The sequence below is a fragment of the Pyxicephalus adspersus genome, chromosome 3 (assembly GCF_032062135.1).
Source record: "Pyxicephalus adspersus chromosome 3, UCB_Pads_2.0, whole genome shotgun sequence".
Taxonomy (NCBI): domain Eukaryota; kingdom Metazoa; phylum Chordata; class Amphibia; order Anura; family Pyxicephalidae; genus Pyxicephalus; species Pyxicephalus adspersus.
The window spans coordinates 60,595,470-60,618,930 of NC_092860.1; the positions used below are offsets into that span (position 1 = coordinate 60,595,470).

At 39.9% G+C, this 23,461-nt stretch overlaps 1 protein-coding gene and 1 long non-coding RNA gene across 3 annotated transcripts; one reads left to right on the top strand and one right to left on the bottom strand.

Annotated features, from left to right (window-relative positions):
* Positions 1–893: 893 nt before the first annotated feature.
* Positions 894–22,080, bottom strand: LOC140326367 (uncharacterized). 2 transcript variants are annotated; one of them, XR_011919844.1, is made up of 3 exons: positions 19,102–22,080; positions 2,852–3,271; positions 894–1,850 (listed from the first exon to the last, which is right to left on the bottom strand). It is a non-coding gene; the product is annotated as an uncharacterized lncRNA (long non-coding RNA). The 2 variants fall into 2 exon arrangements; XR_011919843.1 differs by lacking the exon at positions 19,102–22,080 and having other exon boundaries at positions 2,852–12,883.
* On the top strand, positions 16,606–17,550 carry LOC140325328 (olfactory receptor 13G1-like). Its single transcript, XM_072403158.1, has one exon. It carries the CDS (start codon positions 16,606–16,608, stop codon positions 17,548–17,550), a length of 945 nt encoding a protein of 314 aa, XP_072259259.1.
* Positions 22,081–23,461: the final 1,381 nt, after the last annotated feature.

Below are 23,461 nucleotides of genomic sequence, written 5' to 3' on the forward strand. Positions count from 1 at the left end.
TGATATTGGAGTCTACATACATACGGAAGTGCCTGGAAAAAAGAGTGTCTCTCGGAGATTTCCTATATGTTTAATTTGGTCGTTTGTTCAGGAATTTTGCTGTATTTGGGTCCCTTAATAGAATATGCCAATGTTTCATTAGTACACTGGATAATGTACTATGTTGATTGTTGTAAGTGGTGATGATCCTAACAGTTTCGTCCAATATAGGAGGGGTTTCTTTCCTAAAGAGTGCTGTGCTGATTTGGCCTGATTGTGAGATTCTTACATACAATTAGGTCCATAAATATTTTGACAGAGACAACTTTTTTACCAATTTTGGTTCTGTACATTACCACAATTAATTTTAAATGGAATAACTCAGATGCAGTAGAACTGCAGACTTTCAGCTTTAATTCAGTGGGTTGAACAAAAGGATTGCATAAAAATGTGAGGATCTGAAAACTTTTTTTTTTAACACAGTCACTTCATTTCAGGGGCTCAAAAGTAATTGGACAAATTAAAAAGCTGAAAATAAAATGTTTATTTCTAATACTTGGTTGAAAACCCTTTGCTGGCAATGACAGCCTGTAGTCTTGAAATCATGGACATCCCCAGATGTTGGGTTTCCTCCTTTTTAATGCCCTGCCAGGCCTTTACAGCAGCAGCTATCAGTTGCTGTTTGTTTGTTACCCTTTCTGTCCAAAGTTTAGTCTTCAACAAGTGAAATGCATGCTCAATTGGGTTCAAATCAGGTGACCGACTTGGCCATTCAAGAATATTCCACTTCTTTGCTTTAACCTCCTGGGCGTTTCACTGATGTCTGGATTTCTGTACCAAAAGCGGAAGACCAAGTCCAAACAAGGGTCTACTAGATATCCTGAATATAATAAAGTTTGAAACACACAATCATGTAAAAAAAAAATTTTAAAATTTTAATAATAAAATTAATTAAAAACACAAAAATCAGCTTAAACAAGAATGCATGAATAAATAAAAAATACTGAAAATGCAATAATTTGGTATACTGTATAGTACTATATTTTTCTAAAACACCTCCCTAGTGAGGTAAATTTTAAAACAGAGTCCAACGTCACATACATATAGACATCTCCGGAGGAGCTGAGGGGACAAGGTAAGTGTTTTTTTTTCAGTTGTAATCCGATTGTCATACATTGTTGTATGACAATCAGATTACACTGTAACGCTTGTTTCTATTGTAGCAAGTTTTCTTACCCCAAACCACGCTCGGGCTAACCGCCCAGGTGGTTAATAAACTCCTGGATTGCTTTGACTGTAGGTTTTGGGTTATTGTCTATCTGTATTATGAATTGCCTCCCAATCAATTTGACTGCATTTAGCTGAATTTGAGCAGACAGTATGGGCCTCATTTATGTGTGCAGCAATTATCGACTGCTTGAAAGATGAGTACATGAAGGTAGGTGCCCCATACAATCATTCAAACAATTACAACTTTGTTTTATAACAAAAAGATAACTTTTGGTTAATTTATTTATTTAAATAAAAAAAAGTATAAATAACAATACATAATAATAAATACGATAGGGGAAGGAATAGGTAGGGTATTGTGGGTTTTTTTGGTTCATCAACCCTTTGTTCACCACATCGGTCACAATCAGCTCCACAGCACATGCAACCTCTGGGGTCATCTGCCGGAGTTTAGAAGCAATGCAAAAGCCAAAGCCATCATATTGATCTTCTTTTTGGTTTAATATGGCCATTGCTTTCTGCAAAGTTTCCTACTTTTCCTGCTGCTCTTGCTTTTTTTTCCGACTTTCTTTTTGGTTTGAAGTCATCGGAGTGAAAGTTGCGGCTGGTCAACTCTCTTGAGGGTCACTGTAGGAAGAAGGCTGCAAGAAAAATAAATAGAACATATAAATGGAACATATTAATATGCATATTAACTTTTCCTATGTTCTCCTTTCAGTTTCCTGGTACACCTGAGGAATGGATGGACATTCCTTCAGACTTTCAATATTTATGGAACGTCCCAAATTGTGGAGGAGCAATTTATGGAAAGCATGTTGGAATCACCCCACAGGCAGACAGTGGATCGTTTTATTATAACTATAAAGGGTTTTTCAGTATTGTGCTCATGGCAATAGTGAATGCCTGTTTTGAATTAATTTTAGTTGACATAGGAAGAAACAGCGCATGTCTGATGGAGGGGTTCTGGAAGGTACGCCAATTCACAGGAAGATGATGAACAACCAACTACACCTTCCAAGAAACAGCCAAATTGAGGATGAAATGAACTTTGTGTTTGTTGAAGATAAAGCATTTACATTACATGACAACCTATTAAAACCCTATCCTCAGAAGATATTGGACGAACAGAAAACATTTTTCAATTACAGGTAATATCGTGCTAGGAGGGTGGTCGAGAATGCATTCAGTACTCTAGCAAATCGCTTTAGAATATTCCATACTGCTATCAATCTGCGCATAGACAAAATTGACAAGGTAGTCTATACTTGCTGCTTGCTGCATAATTTTTTACGCCACAATAGTTGCAGTGCATTGTTTGGTCCTCTAATGGAGCAAGATTCTGTTACAGCAGTACTGGGCAAAAGCAGTAACCATTTCACTGGTCTAGTGGATCTACAGCTTGCAGTACCTCAGAATGCTTCAGTGTCGGCTAAAGAAAACTGAAGCAAGTACTTGGAGTACTTCAACACCATTGGAGCAGTGGAATGGCAGGATAGCATGACATTTTAGTCTTTACACCACAATGTTTGTAGGACTGCAAGAAAAATCTGTACTAATGTTTTCCTTGCTTTAATATTAATAATTTTAGTCGTGCCTGTGTTTTTATAAATTGTACAATAAAAAAAGTTTTCACTAAACTTACCTGCTCTTGTGTGATGCAAATATCTGGAGTCTCTTCAAGTGTGATTTCACCAGCATCCCTGTTCTCTTCTTCAAGGCTGCACACCTTCATCTTGATCGTGGTGAATGCCAAGAGGTTGAAGTATCATAATTTTGAGATGTATACATCCTCTGTTGCAGGACCTGATCACTTAGAAGCTTTGACTTTGTTCATTTCTTTTTTAAAAACGGTGCACAAGTGTATCTTGTGCTTAACATAGTTTATGTCGCCCGCAGGATTTATGTTCTTGCAGAGCTCCACCATAGCGGTATACGCCTTTATCTTGAGGTAACAGTTGGAATACTCCCCAAACATCCCCTTCCACAGACAGGGGTGGGATCTGTATGCTTTATTAAACTCACACATGAAGTCTCGGTTGTTGAATGCATCATAGGCCATGATCTATACAAAACATATAAAAATAAATCATTAGTTACACCACTACACATTGCAATAGAGTACAAGTACAAAGCAGCATCATCTACCTAACAAGAATGTTCGTTCGGGGAGAAATCGGACAAAAATGTTCAGACAAAATGCTAGACGAGCGATCGCACGTGTATGATCTTGCACGGACTGCAGATTTCCCACAACACCTTGCAAATCCAGGCACTTCCTGTCACATGAGAGATGCCACAGCCAAGACCCAACCTTTCCTGGAGAGCATCACTGATGACAAAAGAAGACATGGAGGTGATGGTCGACATTCTGAAGAAGGACTATGATGGGCTCATTACTTTTTTCCAAATGCCAGGAAAGATCAGATTTTGGAGACTGTGCAGAGCAGGTTGCAGAATAAATTTGGTGTTCTGCATTCCAAGGACCAGCTGAGAAAAAGGTGGTCCCACTTAAAAAACAGAGGGAGGGTAATGCTGGCTGTTCTTAGGCATCGCATCGCCAAAAAAACGTAAGTACGAAAAAATACTTTTTTAAACTATTACTTTTTTATTGTTTTTTTTTTTATTTACATAGTAGGTAAGGTTGAAAAAAGACAGGTTTTTTCTATTTAATTTTTTTCTTATCTTATTTTTTTATTTTGTTTTGCAATTTTTTTATGTTAAAGTTTAATTTTTTTTTTTCTGTATTACATGTTCTGTATTACATTTGTTTTTCTGCATTAGGAGGCCATGCATTACTTGAAAAAAGGCTGGCTGCTATAGGGAGGCATATCCACAAGAGCCAGAGGTAGAGGTACAGCCAGATGTACAGCCTGCAGTAGAGCCTGAGGTACAGCCAGAGGTACAGTCTGAGGTGCAGCCAGAGGTAGATGGTAGGCTATTGTTATATATTTAATCTTATAAATGTATCATAACATGCATGTTAAGTAGACTTATGTTTTTTTATGGAGAGTTGATTATCGTTCCCCCTACAGAGGCTAAAGAGGACGACGAAGTGGTGTGTACTTCAGCACTGGATATTGACCCAGGTATGTACCAACATTTTAGAGAGGTAGGTTGCATATGATTGTGTGTAATTTAACTTTATATTTTTGTTTTCTCCAGAGGAAGAGCAAGATGAGCAGGAAAGCCCTGAGCCAGGCACATCAGGACAGATGGAGAGAAGTGTGAGGAAAGGTAAGCATTCATATATTGTACATGCAAAAAAATGTCTCATATCCATGTGTCAGCTTACCTTCACAATATCTGTGTACTTAATATGTTTCTTTTTTTTTCCAACACAGGTGTTGTTTCAAAGAAAAAAAACCAAAGGCTAGGATAGTTGCCCTGGAAAAAAGCTTGAAGGCAATATCCAAGGCACTGAGGCATGCCACAAGGGACCTGGGGGCCCTTATACAAGAGATGCTGCAAGACCCATAAATACTTTTTTATTGTTATTTATTTTTATATTTATTTATGGTTTTATATGTTTAGTAAAAAAAAAATCAAACATCAAAACTTTGTGTCATTTATTTATACTTGACTGCCAGGTAAGGTAAGGCAAGTTTTAAAATTGAACTGCACTGAAACAGGATGGAGAACTGCGTTGGAACAGGATGGGGAACAGCGCTGGAAACTGACCAAATTATAAATATAAAAATATATATAACAGCTGGAAGAAGACCCAGGGTTTCATCCAGGATGATAGGTATATTTGCCCCAGATACAGGTTATATGCGGAGTATTTTTCTGTGAAATCGGACAGTTTTCCTTTTGACCTGAAGGGGGTGCTGAAGTACCAGGCTGAATGACAATAAGCTTCTTGGCCAGATGGGGGAGCTGAAGAGGCCTGGGGATAAACAAGTGTAATTGTCTTAGCTGAAACTCATCCTGGAAATTAGGCTGGGGATATTAACTCCCAGCCTGCTCTTTCCTGTGTCTCTGTTCTTGGCTGGTGAGCTAGGAGGAGGTTCTCCACTTACCATATGATGCAATCATCAGGAGGGGTTTCCCCAATTTCTGGGAGCTCTGGGATCACCCACCCCATTCAGTGCTGGCATCCTCAGAGCATGGGGCTTCTGAGGAGTCCTCTGATAATTGTGGGGGGCACTCTGGGGTTTCCTTTTTCTGTGCTAGCAGGGGAAACAGTTGACCATGGGGAAGAACCGGCAACTTCGGGGGAAAGCCAGCAAACCCTGGAATTGCCTGACCTACAGGTACATAGAGAGAACTTTGTTACAGAGCAATTGAAAGACCCCACACTGTTTAAAGCCCGGGAGAATGCCATAAAAATAGACGGGAATCTAGTGCACCCAGACGAGAGGGTGGCATTCCTATACTTTAATTTTGAAAGGGACCTACTCTGTGGGGGGGAAACCATTGAACAGCTATTGGTACCCAAGCCATACCGGAAATTGGTGTTAAACCTGGCCCATGGGCACCTCCTAGGGGGGCATCTGGGGGCAGAGATAACCACAGAGTGATTAGTCCAGAGGTTTTATTGGCCAGGGGTCACCAAGGAGGTGGAGATGTACTCTGCTTCCTGTCCAGTATGTCAGGTGTCTGCCCCAATGTCACATTTTCGTAGCCCTTTGGTTCCCCTCCCTATCATTAAGGTCTCTTACTTACTTACTGACCAGGGACCCCTGTTTATGTCCCGGGTAAATAAAGAGCTTTGTAAACTCCAAAGATGACACAGCTACGCACATCGATGTATCACCCTTAAACAGACGGCTTAGTGGAACGTTTTAACAAAATTTTAAAACAGATGCAGAAGGTAGTAGATAAAGACGGGAAAAATTGGGACTGTCTCCTCCCATATTTGAGCTATCAGGGAGGTTCCCCAATCCTCAAACGGATTCTCTCCTTTTGAATTATTATATGGGAGGCACCCCAGGGGACTGTTAGATTTTGCTAAAGAAACATGGGAAAGTGAAAGTTCCCCTGATAGAAGTGTCATCGAGCATGTGGAGCAGGTCGGAATTTGCAGGTCAGAATTGCGCAAGTAATGCCCTTGGTTAAAGAACATCTAGCCCAAGCGCAGTTGGCGCAGCAGAGAATTTATAACCAGGGTGCCCATATCCATACTTTTGCCCCTGGGGATAGAGTTTTGGTACTAGTTCCCACGATGGATTGTAAATTCCTAGTCAAATGGCAGGGCCCCTATTAGGTAATGGAAAAACTTAGTGACGTAAATTATAAGACTAGCCAACCTGGTCGGTGGAAACCAGAGCAATTTTATCATGTGAATTTCTTAAAACCATGGAATGAAAGGGAAGAATTACCGGTGAGGACCACAGAGCTACCTGCTTGGTCTGACTCGGTAATTCCAGAAGTCTGGATACCAGACACTTTGTCAATGAGTCAACAACAGGAAGCAAGAGATTTTGTGCTCCAAAATAGGGATATGTTCTCCAACTTGCCTGGACAAGCATCCATGGCTACACATGATATTACCACCCCTCCAGGAGAAAGAGTAAGATTGAAACCCTACCGGATTCCTGAAGCTAGACGAGGTGTAATACGTCAGGGAGTTAAAAAAATGCTTGAATTGGGGTTTATAGAGGAGTCCAGTAGCGATTGGTCCAGCACAATTGTGTTAGTCCCCAAACCAGATGGGAGCTGGAGATTCTGCAATGATTAGACGGGTTGATTGATCAGTTGGGGTATGCTAGATACATGACCACCTTAGATCAAATAATAGATGGTTAATAGATGGTTCTTAGCCCTTCAGGAATTTAGCTATACGGTCAAGCATCGTCCTGGTAAACAGATGGGGAATGCAGATGCTTTATCTCGGGTCTTTACCTACCTGGCAGCCTGTGTACCAACCTCAAGGTTGAAACAAGAGGGGGGGGGGGGGATATGTAACTGCATGTTTTCTGCATGCGATTACAGGGTGGTTTTCCTGATGATGTTGACAAGTAACCTTGCCTGCATAATGTGTGCTAAATAGGCCACTTGTACTCTCTATAAGATGCCTTTTACAGGGTTTCATCACAGAATTACATTTGGGAAACATGGAAATGCTTACCACCATATCACAGAAAGTGCCATTGGTAGGCCATGCTGATTGTATCAATTATCTACCTTTAGCTGGGTTGACTTTAGTGCTTTGACAGGGAGAGAATAGAAGAAAAAGCACACAAATAATTATCTCATGTAAGGTTGCACTAATATAACAATTAAAGAGTGGAGAAATAGCCTATTACAAATGCTCATTTGTGACTGGTCCTTGATATAAAATAATTTTTAATAAAGTTAGAGTTCTCTTTTAAATGTCTATGTTTTTCCTAATATCAATATAATAATATAAACACCTGGAAAAAACATGTTATTCTGCAACAATTATGGGAATGGTACAATTCCCTTTCCTACGCAATTTTAAATTATACCAGAGATTAACACAGTTCAATTATTTTTGCAAAACATTTTTTTGCCTTTTGTTCCCAGTGCACTGGGAAAGACACAGAGGAAAGTCTATTTTTTTTATCTATTGAGCTATATATACTGTCCACTCCTAAGCAATTTCATTTATTACAAAGGCACAGGAGGAACATATCAGACCACACAGGTTAGTAGGTTTTCCAATATTCCACAGGACATGTGTAGATAGATAGTTTTTCAGCCAAGCTAATCAAAATGAAAGGGTTATCATATGTGAAAACGCATTCACCTAATATTTGTTATATAAAACATAACTGTATATATAAGCAACAGATAACTAATTAACATAATACTGTACAATTATACAGCAATGCCATGACATATTAGGATGAGTAGTGCTGCCCAAAAGAGCTTACAATATGAAGGAACTAGAAAGTAAACTTAGTCAGTAGCAGGGAGTTAGAACAGTTTGGATAGTTGGAGAATGTCTCCTAGGTCAGGTTACATGTTTGTCTGAAGAGGGGAGTTTTAAGGTATTTACCTAGTTTGTAAATTTATTGTAACCAAAGCTGACAAAATACATAGTTTAGATAATACATAATAAAAATTTTTTAAAAAGCCTTCGTTAGTGAGCTAGGCATGGTAAACTGCAAGCTGGGCATAAATAGAAGAAGTGCAGGTGCTCGGCAATATCATTATTAATGGGCAATAGACAACAGGAGCAGCAATATAATGTATATACTTGCATCATATTAATAGTCAAGAAGACTAAAGTACAGCAGCTAATGGTGGGCAATGGGAAGCACATGCATAAAGAAATAGTAAACAAAAATGGCATGGGATTCTGGCTTTGTACATACTAGAAGCAGCTTGACCACTGGTGGGAACATTAAAAACATCAGTTAATCACCAGCATTTTCATAATGCTATTCTAGAATTTAATTAGCAAAAATTTAGCAGCATTCAAACCACTGTACAAACAACAGGTAAAATGAGAATAACAAATGTAGCAATTTTTCAGTAGAAAATTCTGGGTCAGTTTCTGCCTGCTGTCACCCCCTTAACACCAAAACAAAAAAAAAAACAAAACAAAACAAATGAATGCTTTTATAATTTTGCACAACATTCATTCACCTGGTAATTGCATCACTAAATGTTGCCAAAACAACCACTTTCTCTCTCTTGTGTTTCTATTAAAAAGGAATTAGGGCACCCAGGACATTATGTGCATGGAGTTTGCAGGTTCTCCCCGTGTCTGTCGGAGTTTCCTCCCACATCCCAAAAACATGCAGTGAGGTTAACTGGCTTCTCCCTAAAAATTTACCTTAGACTACAATAATGACATATGATTATGATAGGGACATTAGATTGTGAGCTCCTTTGAGGGACCGTTAGTGACATGACTATGGACTTTGTACAGCGCTGCATATTATGATGATGCTTTATAAATACTGTGTAATAATAATAACAACAAACCAAAAAAAAAATACACTTGTATGACTTGTGGGTGGGTGATCTTTCTGCAGCCTCATGTAACTCTTTAATGACCAAGACAAATTCTGCAGTTGTTTCTTTTTGCATATCAAAGCACAGCTCCATAAAGATTTTTTTTTTTGCTTTGTTTGTGATTAACTAGCAGTGAGGATTTTATACAGTAACTGACACCACACTACCTAAAATATGTTGAGAAATTACATAAAAAATGTATAAAAATGTATAAAAATGTATAAAACAACATATAAAAAAAAAATTTTTTACAAAATAGGTAACTAACAAATCTTATAAATAGCCTATATTATATAATCATAAATTAAAATATTCCAGATTTACATAGTTACATAGTAGGTTAGGTTAAAAAACGTCCATCAAGTTCGACCACTAGGGAAATAAACATATCCCAGATATAAAACCCTATAAGGCAAAGTTGGTCCACAGGAAGGCAAAAAAACCCTGGTACAATTTGCTTCAACAGGGGAAAATATTCCTTCTTGATTTCATGAGGCAATCAGATGTTCCTTCGATCAACACTCTCTGTTATCTTTACTTTAAATCCCTAATAACCAGGTATATTCTGTGCTTCTGGATAAAACATCCAGGTACTTCTTAAAGCAATCTATAGTAGTTGCTGAAACTACTTTCTGAGGGAGCCGATACCACATTTTCACAGACCTTACAGTGAAGAATCCCTTCCTTATCCGGAGCTTAAATTTCATTTCATCCAGACGCAGAGTGCCCTCTTGTTCTCTGTAATGATCTCAAAGTGAATAATTGGGAAGAGAGTTTCCTATATGGACCATTTATATATTTTTGTACAGGGTGATCATATCCCCCCTTTAAACGTTTCTTCTCAAGGGAGAATAGATTCAGTTCAGCTAATCTTTCCTCATAGCTTAGCTCCTCCATTCCTTTTATTAGTTTACTTGCCCTTCTCTGCCCTCTCTCCAATTCCACAATGTCCTTTTTGTGAACTAGTGCCCAAAACTGGACTGCATATTGCAGATGTGGTCTGACCAATGCTTTGTACAGGGGCGGGATTATGTCTCCATCTCTCCAGTCTATTCCTATTTTAATACAAGAAAGTACTTTACTAGCTTTAGATATTGCAGCTTGGCATTACATGCTGTTATTAAGTCTATGAATTACCAGAAACCCCAGATTTCCCTTTCTGGCTCCCCCAAATGTATTCCCCCTAGACAGTTTGAAGCATGCATGTTGGTAGCCCCCAAGTGCATAACTCTTCATTTATCTATAATAAATGTCATTTGCCACTTGGCTGCCCAATCAAACAGTACATCCAGGTCTGTTTGTAGATTATAGACATCCTGTATGGACTTAATTCCATTACATAGTTTGGCGCCATCTGCAAACACGGAAACTGTACTTTTAATCCTAAACTCTATAATATTTATAAAGATAGTATAAAGTAAAGGTTCCAACACTAAACCCTGGGGTACACCACTAAAAGGCTTAGACCATTCAGGAAATGAATCATTAATTACAACTCTCTGGTTGCTTCTTTAAGCCAGTTCTCTATCCATTTACAGATTGCCTTTTTTAAACCTATTGACCCTAACTTGCATAATCATATCATATCATATCATATCAACTGCTATTCCACTGTCTACCTGTTTACTTACTTCCTCATAAAAAGAGAGTAAATTTGTCTGACAACTTCGGTCTTTCTTGAAGCACTTATAATATTATATTCCAGCAGAATTTCCACTGTGGTCTTTACCAAACTCTCTAGGACCTTTCCAACTATAGACAGTAAACCCCCCTAGCGGTATTCCCGAGTGTGACTCAGGGTGGATGTTACCTGCAAAAAGCAGTAAACCTGAGTCACCCACTTACCTTGCTCCGTCAGCAACTCCAGTCATCCTGCTGGTCCCCGCAGGTCCTGGGGACATGTCCTTCTCCTCCGATCTCTAGCCCTGAACTGCAGAGACGTTTTCTGGGGTTTCCCGGTAAAGTCAGTGCATGCGTCGGTGCCGGCGGGAGGATCGGCGGGAAATTTAAATAATTTTGTATTGGATTCAATACAAAATAGCTGTATTGAGTCCAATACAAAGAAATCTTCATCTAATATATATAATTATATATATTGTGACAGTGTCCCAAAAAAGGTCGGAAATAGTGTTAAAATGGCATGGAAAGTGTTAAAGGGTGTGTTAATAGGTTTGTAGAGATTTTAGAAAAGAAACCTGGTTCTTTAGAGCCCTGGAGCCGGCCAATGAAAGTGAAGGGTGCGTTCCTTGGCCCAACCCTGATTTGGGGATATATTTACCTGCACTCAGGTGTAAGGGGAGGAGATGATCACCCAGTGTGTTCCAGGCTGAGAGAGAGCCAGAGTGGGTTCCAGGCTGAGACGGCAGCCACAATGTTCCAGGCTGAGAGAGAGCCAGAAGGTTCCAGGTTGAGAAGGCAGCCACAGTGTTCCAGGCTGAGAGAGAGCCAGAAGGTTCCAGGTTGAGAGAGAGCCAGAGGGTTCCAGGCTGAGAGAGAGCCAGAGTGTTCCAGGCTGAGAGAGAGCCAGAGTGTTCCAGGTTGAGAGTGAGCCAGAGTGTTCCAGGCTGAGAGAGAGCCAGAGTGCCAGAGGCCCAACCCTGTTTGGGGATATATTCACCTTCACTCAGGTGCACTCAGGTGCAAGGAGAGGAGATGTTCAGCCAGTGTGTTTCAGGCTGAGAGAGCCAGAGTGGGTTCCAGGCTGAGAGAGAGCCAGAGTGGGTTCCAGGCTGAGAGAGATCCAGAGTGGGCTCCAGGCTGAGAGAGATCCAAAGTTGGTTCAAGGCTGAGAGAGAGCCAGAGTGGGTTCAAGGCTAAGAGGAAGCCAGAGTGGGTTCCAGGTTGAGAGAGAGCCAGAGTGGGTTTCAGGCTGACAAGGCAGCCAGAGTGTTCCAGGCTGAGAGGGAGCCTGGTAACTTTTGAGAGAGAGAGACAGAAGGTTAGAAATGAGACTTTGGACTGAACTTACCAAGACTGCATGAACTGTGAGTGGATTCCGTTTACCACATTTGAATGAACTGCGTACCACTGGGGCTTACAAGTGTACAGAGAGATAGCATACCTAAAATGAGGCAGCTAGTTGCCCAGCCAGCATTGGTTTTTTTTTTTTTTTCTAAATGGCTGTCACAATAAAGCCTGCAGGTTGGAGCCTGGACTTTAGGTTTAATTAATGTGTTGCTGCCTCATATTGTGAACTGTTTGATCCCTGCTGCCTAGAGCAATTCCCCACAACCACCACAATTGGTGCCCTGCAAGCATCCCATTACCATGAGCAATCCCCCTGTGCTTTGCCACATTTGGTGGAGGATGCGGTCAGATAAGAGGCAGTAAAACCTAAAAGGCACAGAGATTTAAAGTGCCAGTGTGCCAAAAATTTGTGTCAACATAGAGGATGAAGTGATGCAAATGCAGCAAGAGACTAACTGTATGTTGGCAGCTCAGATAGCCGAGGTTGACTTTGACTAAAGATGTACAGTTAGGTCCATGAATATTTGGACAGACAACTTTTTTCTAATTTTGGTTCTGTGTATTATCATAATTAATTTTAAATGAAACAACTCAGATGCAGTTGAACTGCAGACTTTCAGCTTTAATTCAGTGGGTTGAACAGTGAGGAACTAAAGCCTTTTTTTACACAATCACTTCATTTCAGGGTCTCGAAAGTAGTTGGACAATTGACTTAAAGGCTATTTCATGGGCTGGTGTGGGCAATTTCTTTGTGATGTCATTATCAATTAGGCAGATAAAAGGCCTGGAGTTCTTTTGAGGGGGGAGTTGAAACAAAGGGTTGCTTGTATGTGGAAGATATAGCTCTGAACAGACAACATGCAGTCAAAGGAGCTCTCCATGCAGATGAAACAAGCCATCCTTATGCTGAAAAACCAGAAAAATCCCATCCGCGAAATTGCTACAATATTAGGAGTGGCAAAGTCTACAGTTTGGTACATCATGAGAAAGAAACAAAGCACTGGTGAACGCCAAAAGACCTGGACGTCCACGGAAGACAACAGTGGTGGATGATCGCAGAATCATTTCCATAGTGAAGAGAAACCCCTTCACAACAGCCAACCAAGTAAACAACACTCTCCAGAAGGTAGGGGCATCGATATCCAAGTCTACCATAAAGAGAAGACTGCATGAAAGTAAATACAGAGGGTGCACTGCAAGGTGCAGGCCACTCATAAGCCTCAAGAATAGAAAGGCTAGATTGGACTTTGCTCAAAAACATCTAAAAAAGCCAGCACAGTTCTGAAAAAAACATTCTTTTGACAGATGAAACCAAGATCAACCTTTACCAGAATGATGGCAAGGAAAAAGTATGGAGAAGGCGTGAAACAGCTGATTATCTAAAGCATATTACATATGTAAAACATGGCAGAGGCAGTGTGATGGCTTGGGCGTGCATGGCTGCCAGTGGCACTGGGACGCTAGTGTTTATCGATGATGTGACATAGGACAGAAGCAGCCGAATTAATTCTGAGGTGTTCAGAGACATTCTGTCTGCTCAAATCCAGCTAAATTCAGTCAAATTGATTGGGAGGCATCAATTTGGAGGTAAAAAAAAGGCTTTAGTTCCTCACATTTTTATGCAATCGTTTTGTTCACCCCACTGAATTAAAGCTGAAAGTCTGCAGTTCAACTGCATCTGAGTTGTTTCATTTAACATTAATTGTGGTAATGTACAGAACCAAAATTAAAAAAAAGTTGTCTCTGTCAAAAAAAAAATGTACGGACCTAACTGTAGTTGCTGAACTTGTGGAGAAGCAAAAAGGACGCTTCCAAGATAGAAGAGCACATTGAGGAGGTTATGGTTATGTTACTGAGAAAGTAACTGAATGCATTACAACTGTTAAAGTTAAATCTGAGGAATAATATGTTCCTGTGTTGACTGGGGAAAAGTTTCCTCATACTGAAGTCCAAGCTAAAGGATGGAATCCTGTTTCAGCTGAGGTGGCTTCTGAAGATGTTCCTGTATCAGAGTCTGAAGCCCATGAAAATATCTCTGCTTTCAAGAAGGTGTGGGAAGAGTTTAATAAGTTAGATAAAGGAAAGATTGGCGAGGCTGTCCCTGTTTGGCCTGATGAACAGGATGCTCAGGGGCATATTGAGGAAGGTGTTGCTACATCATGAAGCCTTCAAACCCAACAAAGATTAAGAAGAAATGTGGAAGGAAAACTTTTCAGTGTGAGCTGTACAGCTATACTTGTCCCAGACGCTTAAACATTTATCATCACATAAATACTCACAAGGATACAAGGCCTAATACATGCCCAGACGGTGATATGGCATTTGTACAGTGGTGAAGTGGTCAGACATTGCCGTGGCAAACATACACACGAGAAGCCCATTTGTGTTTCATATGGGGTTATGCCCGCATTGAGAGCACTGGGAAAATAAATCAGATCAGCCTGGATGAAATGGGGGAACCTATAGGCATCTGTGCAGAGGATGGCCAGGTGCAAGTGTTTGGACTGTGTTATAGGGAAGGATTACATGGAAATTTAGACTGTCCAATATAGATTAGTGCTGTTCGCCCTCTGTTTGGAAAGTGTAACTGTGAGCAGTTTGTTACTGGAAGAAACAAGTTGATCTTTATGAAAGATTACAAAGGAAAAACAAGAGAGTAAGAAAATGCAGACGCCTTAGCTGGGAATATTTGTATGGGGAAAAATGAGTCCAAAATGGGTCAGAGTAGGTGGGGGGGGGATGTGACAGAGTGTCCCAAAAATAGTGTTGAAATGGCAGGGAAAGTATTAAAGGCTCCAGGAAAAGAGTGTGTTAATAGGTTTGTAGAGGTTTTAGAAAAGAAACCTGATTCTTTAGGGCCCTGGAGCCGGCCGTAGGATGTGAAGGGTGGATTCCTTGGCCCAACCCTGATTTGGGGATATATTCACCTGCACTGAGGTGCAAGGAGAGGAGATGATCAGCCAGTGTGATCGAGGCTGAGAGAGAGCCAGAGGGACCCAGGCTGAGCGAGAGCCAGAGTGGGTTCCGGGCTGAAAAGGCAACCAGAGTGGGTTCCAGGCTGAGAGAGAGCCAGAAGGTTCCAGCCTGAGAGAGAGCCAGAGGGTTCCAGGCTGAGAGAGAGCCAGAGGTTTCCAGGCTGAGAAAGAGCCAGAGTGGGTTCCAGGCTGAGAGAGAGCCAGAGTGGGTTCCAGGCTGAGAGAGAGCCAGAGTGGGTTCCAGGCTGAGAGAGAGACAGAATGTTCCAGACAGAGAGAGCCAGAGTGTCCCAGGCTGAGAGAGGGCCAAAGTGTTCCAGGCTGACTAGAGAGAGATTATGACAGGGGTTTCCTAAATGTTTTCTTGTTCCTTATGGCTTTTTTACCATCAGCTGTGAGCCACATAGGTTTTCATTTTCACCTCCTAAACATATTACCCATTGGAATATATTTTTCAGTGTGCTTTTGTAGAACAGACTTGAAACATTCCCATTTCTGTTCTGTGTTCTTTGAGGACAATATTGTCTCCCAGTCCGAGTCACAGAGAGCCGCCCGTAATAATTGAAAATTTGCTCTCTTAAAATTAAATGTTTTTATCTTTCCTGTTTTTGCTTCCTGTTTACAACTTACATTAAATTAAATTTATTTATGGTCACTGTTAGTCAGATTCTTCTTTATATGCACATTTCGTATAAGCTCTGCATTGTTGGAAAGAACTAGGTCCAGCAGAGTTTTATTGCTAGTTGTGGCTTCTATAAACTGAACCATAAAATTATCTGGTATTAAATTCACAAATTTCCTGCCTTTTGCTGTTCCTGTAGTGCCATTACTCCAAATGTTTTTTTTAATGGATAACCAAACCCTAAAATCCAAGGCCAGACCCAACACATCTCTTTATAAGACACATTTCACCTACAAAATAGGAGAAATATATGGAAGTCAGGGGTTGAAATCTGGATGTATTACTATTCGGCTTGAAATAACCAAACATTTTAATAATATATATATATATATATATATATATATATATATATATATATATATATATATATATGCTAAATGTATTTGAAAACATCCAACACAACTGGCATCACCCAGTACCTACTCATTTTCCACCACCCTAAATTCTTTTATTATTCATGCTGTATAAATGACATTTCTCAGTAAAAAAAAATCCTATGTGTGGAAGGAATTAGGGACGTTTGGCAGAAATATACCAGTCATTTCTCAGGAAAAAATATATATAAGTAGATGGCAACTAAAATTATTACCAGTATGTGATGCTACTAGACAACTAGATGCATCTACCCATATAAGATACCCACTCCTCACCAGCATATCTTTCAGCATAATACATTACACCCCATATAGTAATGTATGTAATGACCACCAGTCACCATTTTATATATTTGCTGTGTTCTTGAACACATGTAATAAAACAGTGTAACTGTATTTTTGATTTTGTTTTATTCTTGTTGAACATATGCTATTTATGTTTGCTTTTCTTTTTCAGGAATATATCTAAATGTCATCTAAAATGAACCAAACATCAACCATAGAGTTCCTCTTGTTAGGACTTTCCCACTACCCAAATCTCCAACCTCTTTTCTTCACCATATTCTTACTGATCTATATGATGGCTTTTATGGGAAATATCTTAATATCAGTTGTTATAAGTTCAGATTCTCATCTTCACACTCCAATGTATTTCTTTCTTATTAATCTTTCCATATTGGACATTTGTTGTACAACAGCTGCTGTTCCCAAGATGCTCCAGATACTTGTGAGAGATAATAAGTCACTCTCTTACTCTGGCTGTATCTCCCAGTTATATCTATTCACTGCTGCCCTGAGTACAGAACTGATTCTTTTGACAGTGATGGCCTATGACAGATATGTGGCAATATGTTTCCCTTTACGGTATAAAACAATAATGAGCAAAACTGCGTGTGTATGTCTGGCAGGAGCTGCTTGGCTTCTCGGATCTGTAAACTCAATGACTCATACATGTCTCATTCTGAAACTTCAATTTAGGGAGCAAAATATTATTGATCATTTTTTCTGTGAAATTCCTCCAGTTTTAAAGCTGGCAAATTCTGACACATATGTTAATGATATTGTCATTATAGCTTCTGATGTACTTCTGGGAATGATATGTTTTATTCTGACTGTTATTTCATATACATACATTATTTCTACTATCATGAAAATTCGTTCCGCTGAGAAAAAAAAGAAGGCATTTTCTACATGCGCCTCCCACCTTACTGTAGTAACAATATTTTATGGAGGAGTTATCTACACCTATGTACGACCTGCTTTCAGTAATCATTTAGAAGCTGATAAAGTTGTATCGGCTCTTTATGCCATTGCATCTCCAGTACTAAATCCTATTATATACAGCCTCAGAAATAAAGAGGTGATCAATGCCATTAGTAGGACATTTTGCAAAAAGAACACATTTAAAACATGAGACACTGTGCATCAGTGTTCTCAGTTATTTTAGAAACCATTGTGATTTTGTTCAGGTAAAAAGATAATATGATTTGCTTGCAAAAAGAGTTTATGTTGTCAATGGATATGTGGTTAGAGTTATTTGGGAAAACAATTTAGCTGTTAAAAAAATAATAATAATGTTTTTTTCTACAAACCCAGATGTTAGAATTGATTTTTTAAATATATACGTTGTACACATGCTGTCTGCTCCAGCACTTATATTGGGTTTTCCTTCCTTCTGCAACTTTCCCAGCTTTCTGTGTAATTGGACTTTATAGGCTCTTTGCTTGGGAAGTCCTGTGGATATTTCACTCAGTAAGTGGAATGAGTGAAAATTAACACAATTACACATAAAAGAGGGTGGTAGGTTCACATGGTTGACCACCGCTATTATCTTCCAAAAGTTTGCTTGTGACAATAACATTTAGAAATGTTGCAGGTGCCTTTTTTCTCTCTGGCTTTAAAGCTAGATATCTTTTCTTTAGGATTTCTAAACTTACATATTGATCATTGCATACGACACTGCAAATTTATCATCACATATTGACCATTATTTACTGTATTACCAAATAAATAATATAAATTATCCAATGAGTGATATAAAGGTTACATTTAAATATTAAAATCTTTTTTTTTTTTTGTTACAAAGATGTGGTATAGATACCCACACTAGTCTGTATTTAGTCATAAATAATGTGTAATATGATAATTTGGCAGAATACCCAGAATTAGCTGAGGCCTACTGTAGTTTTAGTGTAAGTGTCCTGTTCTCGCAACATGTACCCCCGGAGTCTATGGCCCTGATTCATCAATGAAATCCGCGCTCGCTGGAAGCGCGAACGTACGTGCGACCAGCGAGCGCGGTTTCCCGCGGTCCGGAGTCGAGTGCACTCGTACACTCGCCTCCTCACTGCCAGCTGGATTCCTGCCTTGATAATAATGAGCAATAGGGGTCGCGAATCTGCCAATTAACAAACATTTTTTTTAGGGCTAAGGGTAATATGTGTGCCATTAGAAAGAATGATTTTTTTAGGGGAACAGTGACTTTTAATGCAAGCTCGCCAGTGCAAAGCTGCCGGAGATGCGCGGCTCCAGCCGCTAGCTTTTTCAGTTGCTGAATTGCGCGACGGCGTACGATTTCGGATCGCGAATACGAATGCGCGAGCGAGCGTCCAATTCTGCTTGATGAATTAGGGCCTATATGCAGCTCAACAGGCAGATAACACCACTCTTCTAGTCAATAAATTGAGACTTGTGTGAAAATCTGTAGCTTTTTTAACCGGACGTAGAAATGGGTAAACTAAAGAAAGAAATGAACAAACACACTGTAAGAACATACATATAGTATGTATGTACACATGTATAGATCATACAATGTACATTGCATAAGAAATACAATCTGGTAGCATATAACAATAACTGTAGCCCCTAGCAATACCTGAGCACATATACTGTAACTAACACATACTTTCTACCATCTGCTGCAACACAGTAAATCGTTTTAAATAAACATTGGTTAATCTCTTACCGGCAATGCATTCATAAGAGAGCACACACTAGGCAGCTGCTTCTTCCATGAGGCTAGGGAAAATGGCAGCTCCTATCTTCTTCTTCCCACAAATCTCTGCTCAAAGCAGGAAACTACATCACAGAACTACAATAGATTACTCATGGTAAATAGCCACTAGATGGCGCAGTGGACATAAATATGAGCATTCCTACCTAATTATTATTAACTTACAACTGTAACCAATGCAATACAATACCTTATGTCCAGAGGACAGTACACTCCCCGCCTGGCGTCAAGTGACTCTACCATTAGAATCCTCGCTTAATAAGAGTAGGGTCACGCGTGGGTCTGGTAAACAGCTTGGTCTCTTTTTGTTTGGAAATTTTAACCTTAACCTTGCGGACATGTCCATCTTCTCTTAGGAACTCTTTAGTAACAAGGCCTAAAGGCCAATCATTTCTATGAGCCTGAGAGTCTTTAAAAATAACAACATCACCAGGCTTCAGGTTGGGTTTACCTGTTTGCCATTTGCTCCTAGTTTGTAGCGTAGGGATGTATTGTTTCCTCCACCTATCCCAGAAAGTGTTACCAAGGCTTTGCACTTGTCTCCACTGGCGTTTGTAAAGGTCCTTGGTGTCAAACTCTTCTGATGGAGTGTTTACTATACCAGTCTATTGAGTAAGTAGAGTGGCAGGTGTAAGCAATATTGGATCTTCTGGGTCATTAGAAACGGGGATCAAAGGTCTTACATTGATGATGGCTGAGACTTCAGCCATAAAGGTTGTAAGGCACTCATGAGAGAGTCTTGCATTGCCTACTTGTAGGAAGATGGAGTTCAAGATTCTACTGGCGCTATACCGATCATCCTTTCCCAGGCACCTCCCATTTGAGAAGAATGAGGGGAATTAAAAGTCCAAGTGCATCCTTGCTCTTTTAGGTACCTTTTCACACTGCTACTGTCTAGGCTAGAAGGAATTTGTAACTAATTAGCAGCTCCAACAAAGTTTGTTGCCCTATCGAAGCAGATTAATCTCACAGGACATCGGATAGCAATAAAGCTCCTAAGAGCATTTATGAAACTAGAGGTAGCCATGGATTCAATAACCTCAATGTGGACAGCTTGGATAGACATACAAGTGAAAATGACTGCCCAGCGCTTGGAACCAGCATGAGCTCCTCTAGTTTGTCGTGTGATGACAGGCCAGAGACCAAACACATCAAGACCAACATTGATGAATTGAGGATCTATGTTAACCCTGTCAGATGGGAGATTGGCCATTTTTTGCGTTTGTAAAATCCCACGAAGCTTGCAGCAAGTGACTCATTTAAAGATACACCTGTTAACACATCTCTTCGCTCCAACAATCCACAACCCATCAGCTCGTAAAGCCCCTTCAGTAAATAGTCGGCCTTGATGTTTTATCTGATTATGGTAACGCTCTACAAGCAAAAGAGCTACGTGGTGATGACCAGGGATTATTAGAGGATGCTTCTCACTAAACTCCAATCTGGCTTCCTCCTATTTAGGCACCCTCCTACTCTTAGCAGGCCATTCCCATCAAGGACTGGATAAAACTTCACTAGCACACTGTCTTTAGGAACAGGTTTTTTGCCATTGATACAGTCAATTTTCTCTAGCAAATGTCTCCTGCTGAAAAGAGTGAAGGATTACATTTTTTGATTGTTCTTGCTCGCATACGGATGTGGACTTTTTGATATATAAGAAGGAATCATAAAGTATATTACATACAAGGCTTTTGCCTCATACCAACAAAGGACTTTTTTATCTACATCCTTTGTTTTCCTGGGCCAAGGCTTGTGACCAACTGACCATTTTGCAAATATCTGGAAAGTTGACTGCATTGTGAAGAGTGATTGTCCTGTAAACATCATTAGGTTTCTTTTGTATAACAATACCAAAGTATATATAGGAAACAATAACTGACTGTAAAAAAAACAGTTGACTCTCGCTTCTGGCACATGTCAACACGCCCCCTCATTCTTTGAATGGAAAGCCAGTGGGCAGTGCCACTCAGAATGGTCTTGTTATGAATGCTTTACCTTCATTGTAATTACTAACGAGGATTTGTATTTTTTTTTTTTTTGTTTTGTAATCAATGCAGTAACATAATCAAACAGTCAGTTGTTTATAAATATCAGCTTGTGTAGTATGAGGTTTTCATGTTATTGTAATCATTGTGACAGTGATAGGAGGGATATACTGGCTATGGAGAATCTGGAAAGATTCACATACAAGTAAAAGAATTTATCAAGGCAAGATAAGAAAGCCACCTGACGGAGAGATCCAGACCAAGTCAGAGACGCTCTCGGCTGTTTGGGGCCAAGAGGAACACGGGAGGGACCTGTTCACCCAGTCACTGGGCTAGGGAAATTGGCCTACCCTAGCAGGGATCACTTGGGATCCGCTGAATCCACTGAGTGTTTGCCAGTATGGGAAACAATACATCATCTAAAGGAGATGATAGGTATGGAGAGTGGGCAATCAGAATTTTTAGGTGACTGGGATTTGGTGGAATGAAAGGAAATAAGATAGAAAGGGGACTTTCAAGAAATAAACTGGAAAGAACCATTGGGAGGAGTGCTGGGATAAATGGCCCATCCAAATGAAAGGAAAGCATAGAGCCAGTAGATGGAATCCTTTATGTTGATCAGAGATGTTAAAATCCCCACTTTAGAAATTCATGGAATGGAAACTTGAAATAAAACACAAGCCACAACTGATTTAAAAGATGAGGAGAACAAGAGAATGATCTCTTTTGGAAAACCATCTTAACCCACTAAAGAGACAGATTGTCCAGCAGTAATATATAAATGAGATCACAAGCAGTTAAACATTACTGGATAGGCAAATTTGTACTGGAGAACACCTGCAGGAAGTAAAACAAGAAACATCTCCTGTCTGAAGTGCAATGTACCTTCATTTATATAAAGTGCTCTGACCTACAGCACCTTTGTCAGAAATCCCAACATCTTACTGTGAGTCTAAATGCACTGGTAAGGAGCAGGGAATTATATCGGGAGCATAAGCTCTAGTTTCCTCTGCAAATGGGAGAAATAAAAAGTACCAATCGGTTCTGCTCCAAATGTAATGTCAATGCCACCTTAATGTTCCAACATACCAAGTGGCCATTATTGTCATGCTTTAGGGTACTCTGCATTTTTAAAGAAATGCTATTCCCAGAGGATGTCTGAAACAAGACCCCCAGGCCCTATTAGTTGTGGACTGCTCTCCTGCAGGAGAACTTCATATGTCCTGTAAGAGAGCAAGTGGTACATGCTAATAGAGGGAGAAACACAGGAACAGTGACACTTGTTCCCTGGACTCCCTCTGAGATGAAAGGATTCCTAAATACAATTCCTCTGTAAAAATGGACCTAAACCAAAGGAGAAATTTACCTAATATAAATGTGGAAAATAATCAGATTCTAAAGATTAGTAGACAGCAGGGCAGCTTGATCTGCTTTAAAATCAGAAGTGAATCTTCCCATTCAAAATGTAATTAAAGGAGTTGAATTAGGGGGTGTTCTTTCTCCCTATTAGAGACCACTCCCACTAAAAATTTGAATTGGCCCCATCACTTCAAAGTGAAGCCTCTTTACTTATACGTGATTCTGCTCCCTGCAATTTGCTAGGAATAGATTTACTTACCCAAATGAAAGCTGGGAAATAGGAGGTTATGATTGTTGAGGTAATGTAAATATGTGGATACAGAAAGGGTAAAGGATTCTCCGATCAAAGATGCTGATCTTACTGTTTTCATAGATGGGTCTTGTTGTTATATTGAGGAGGGATACGCATTTTCTTGCTATGTTGTTACTCAAAGATCAACTAATAGTTTAGAGGAAACTACCTGGAAATCAATGTCCAGGTGGCAGAGCTAATGGCTCTGATACAGGCCTGCATAATAGCTAAAGGGTAGAAATGTATGGTGTACACTGACTCATAGTTTATCTTTGGCATATGTCATGATTTTGGCCAGTTGTAAAAATTGAAGGGCTTTATGACAACTAGTGGAAAGCCTATAAAACATGCTGAGCTCATTAGGAAAGTCCTCGAGACACTTTGGTTTCCAAGCAATTTAGCCATAATAAAACTGTAAAGCCCATACTAAAGGCACTGATGACATTTTATTTGGAAAATAAATAGCTCATGCCATGGCATAAATTAGCAGCATTAGCCTCCCTAGAGGTAACCCAGAGTGTGACTCGGGGTAGAAAAAAGTTGCTAAAAGTGGTAACCCTGAGTCACACTCAGGGTAGGTAATCATATGGGGGGTAATAGTAAATACAGCCTTACCTAATCCGCCAGCGTCCTGCGTCGTCCATCGCTGCGATCGGCGTCTTCTTCTCTCTTCTTC

Excerpts from the sequence above, each read along its gene's own strand:
- LOC140325328 (XM_072403158.1), top strand. The coding sequence starts at position 16,606 with ATGTCATCTAAAATGAACCAAACATCAACCATAGAGTTCCTCTTGTTA.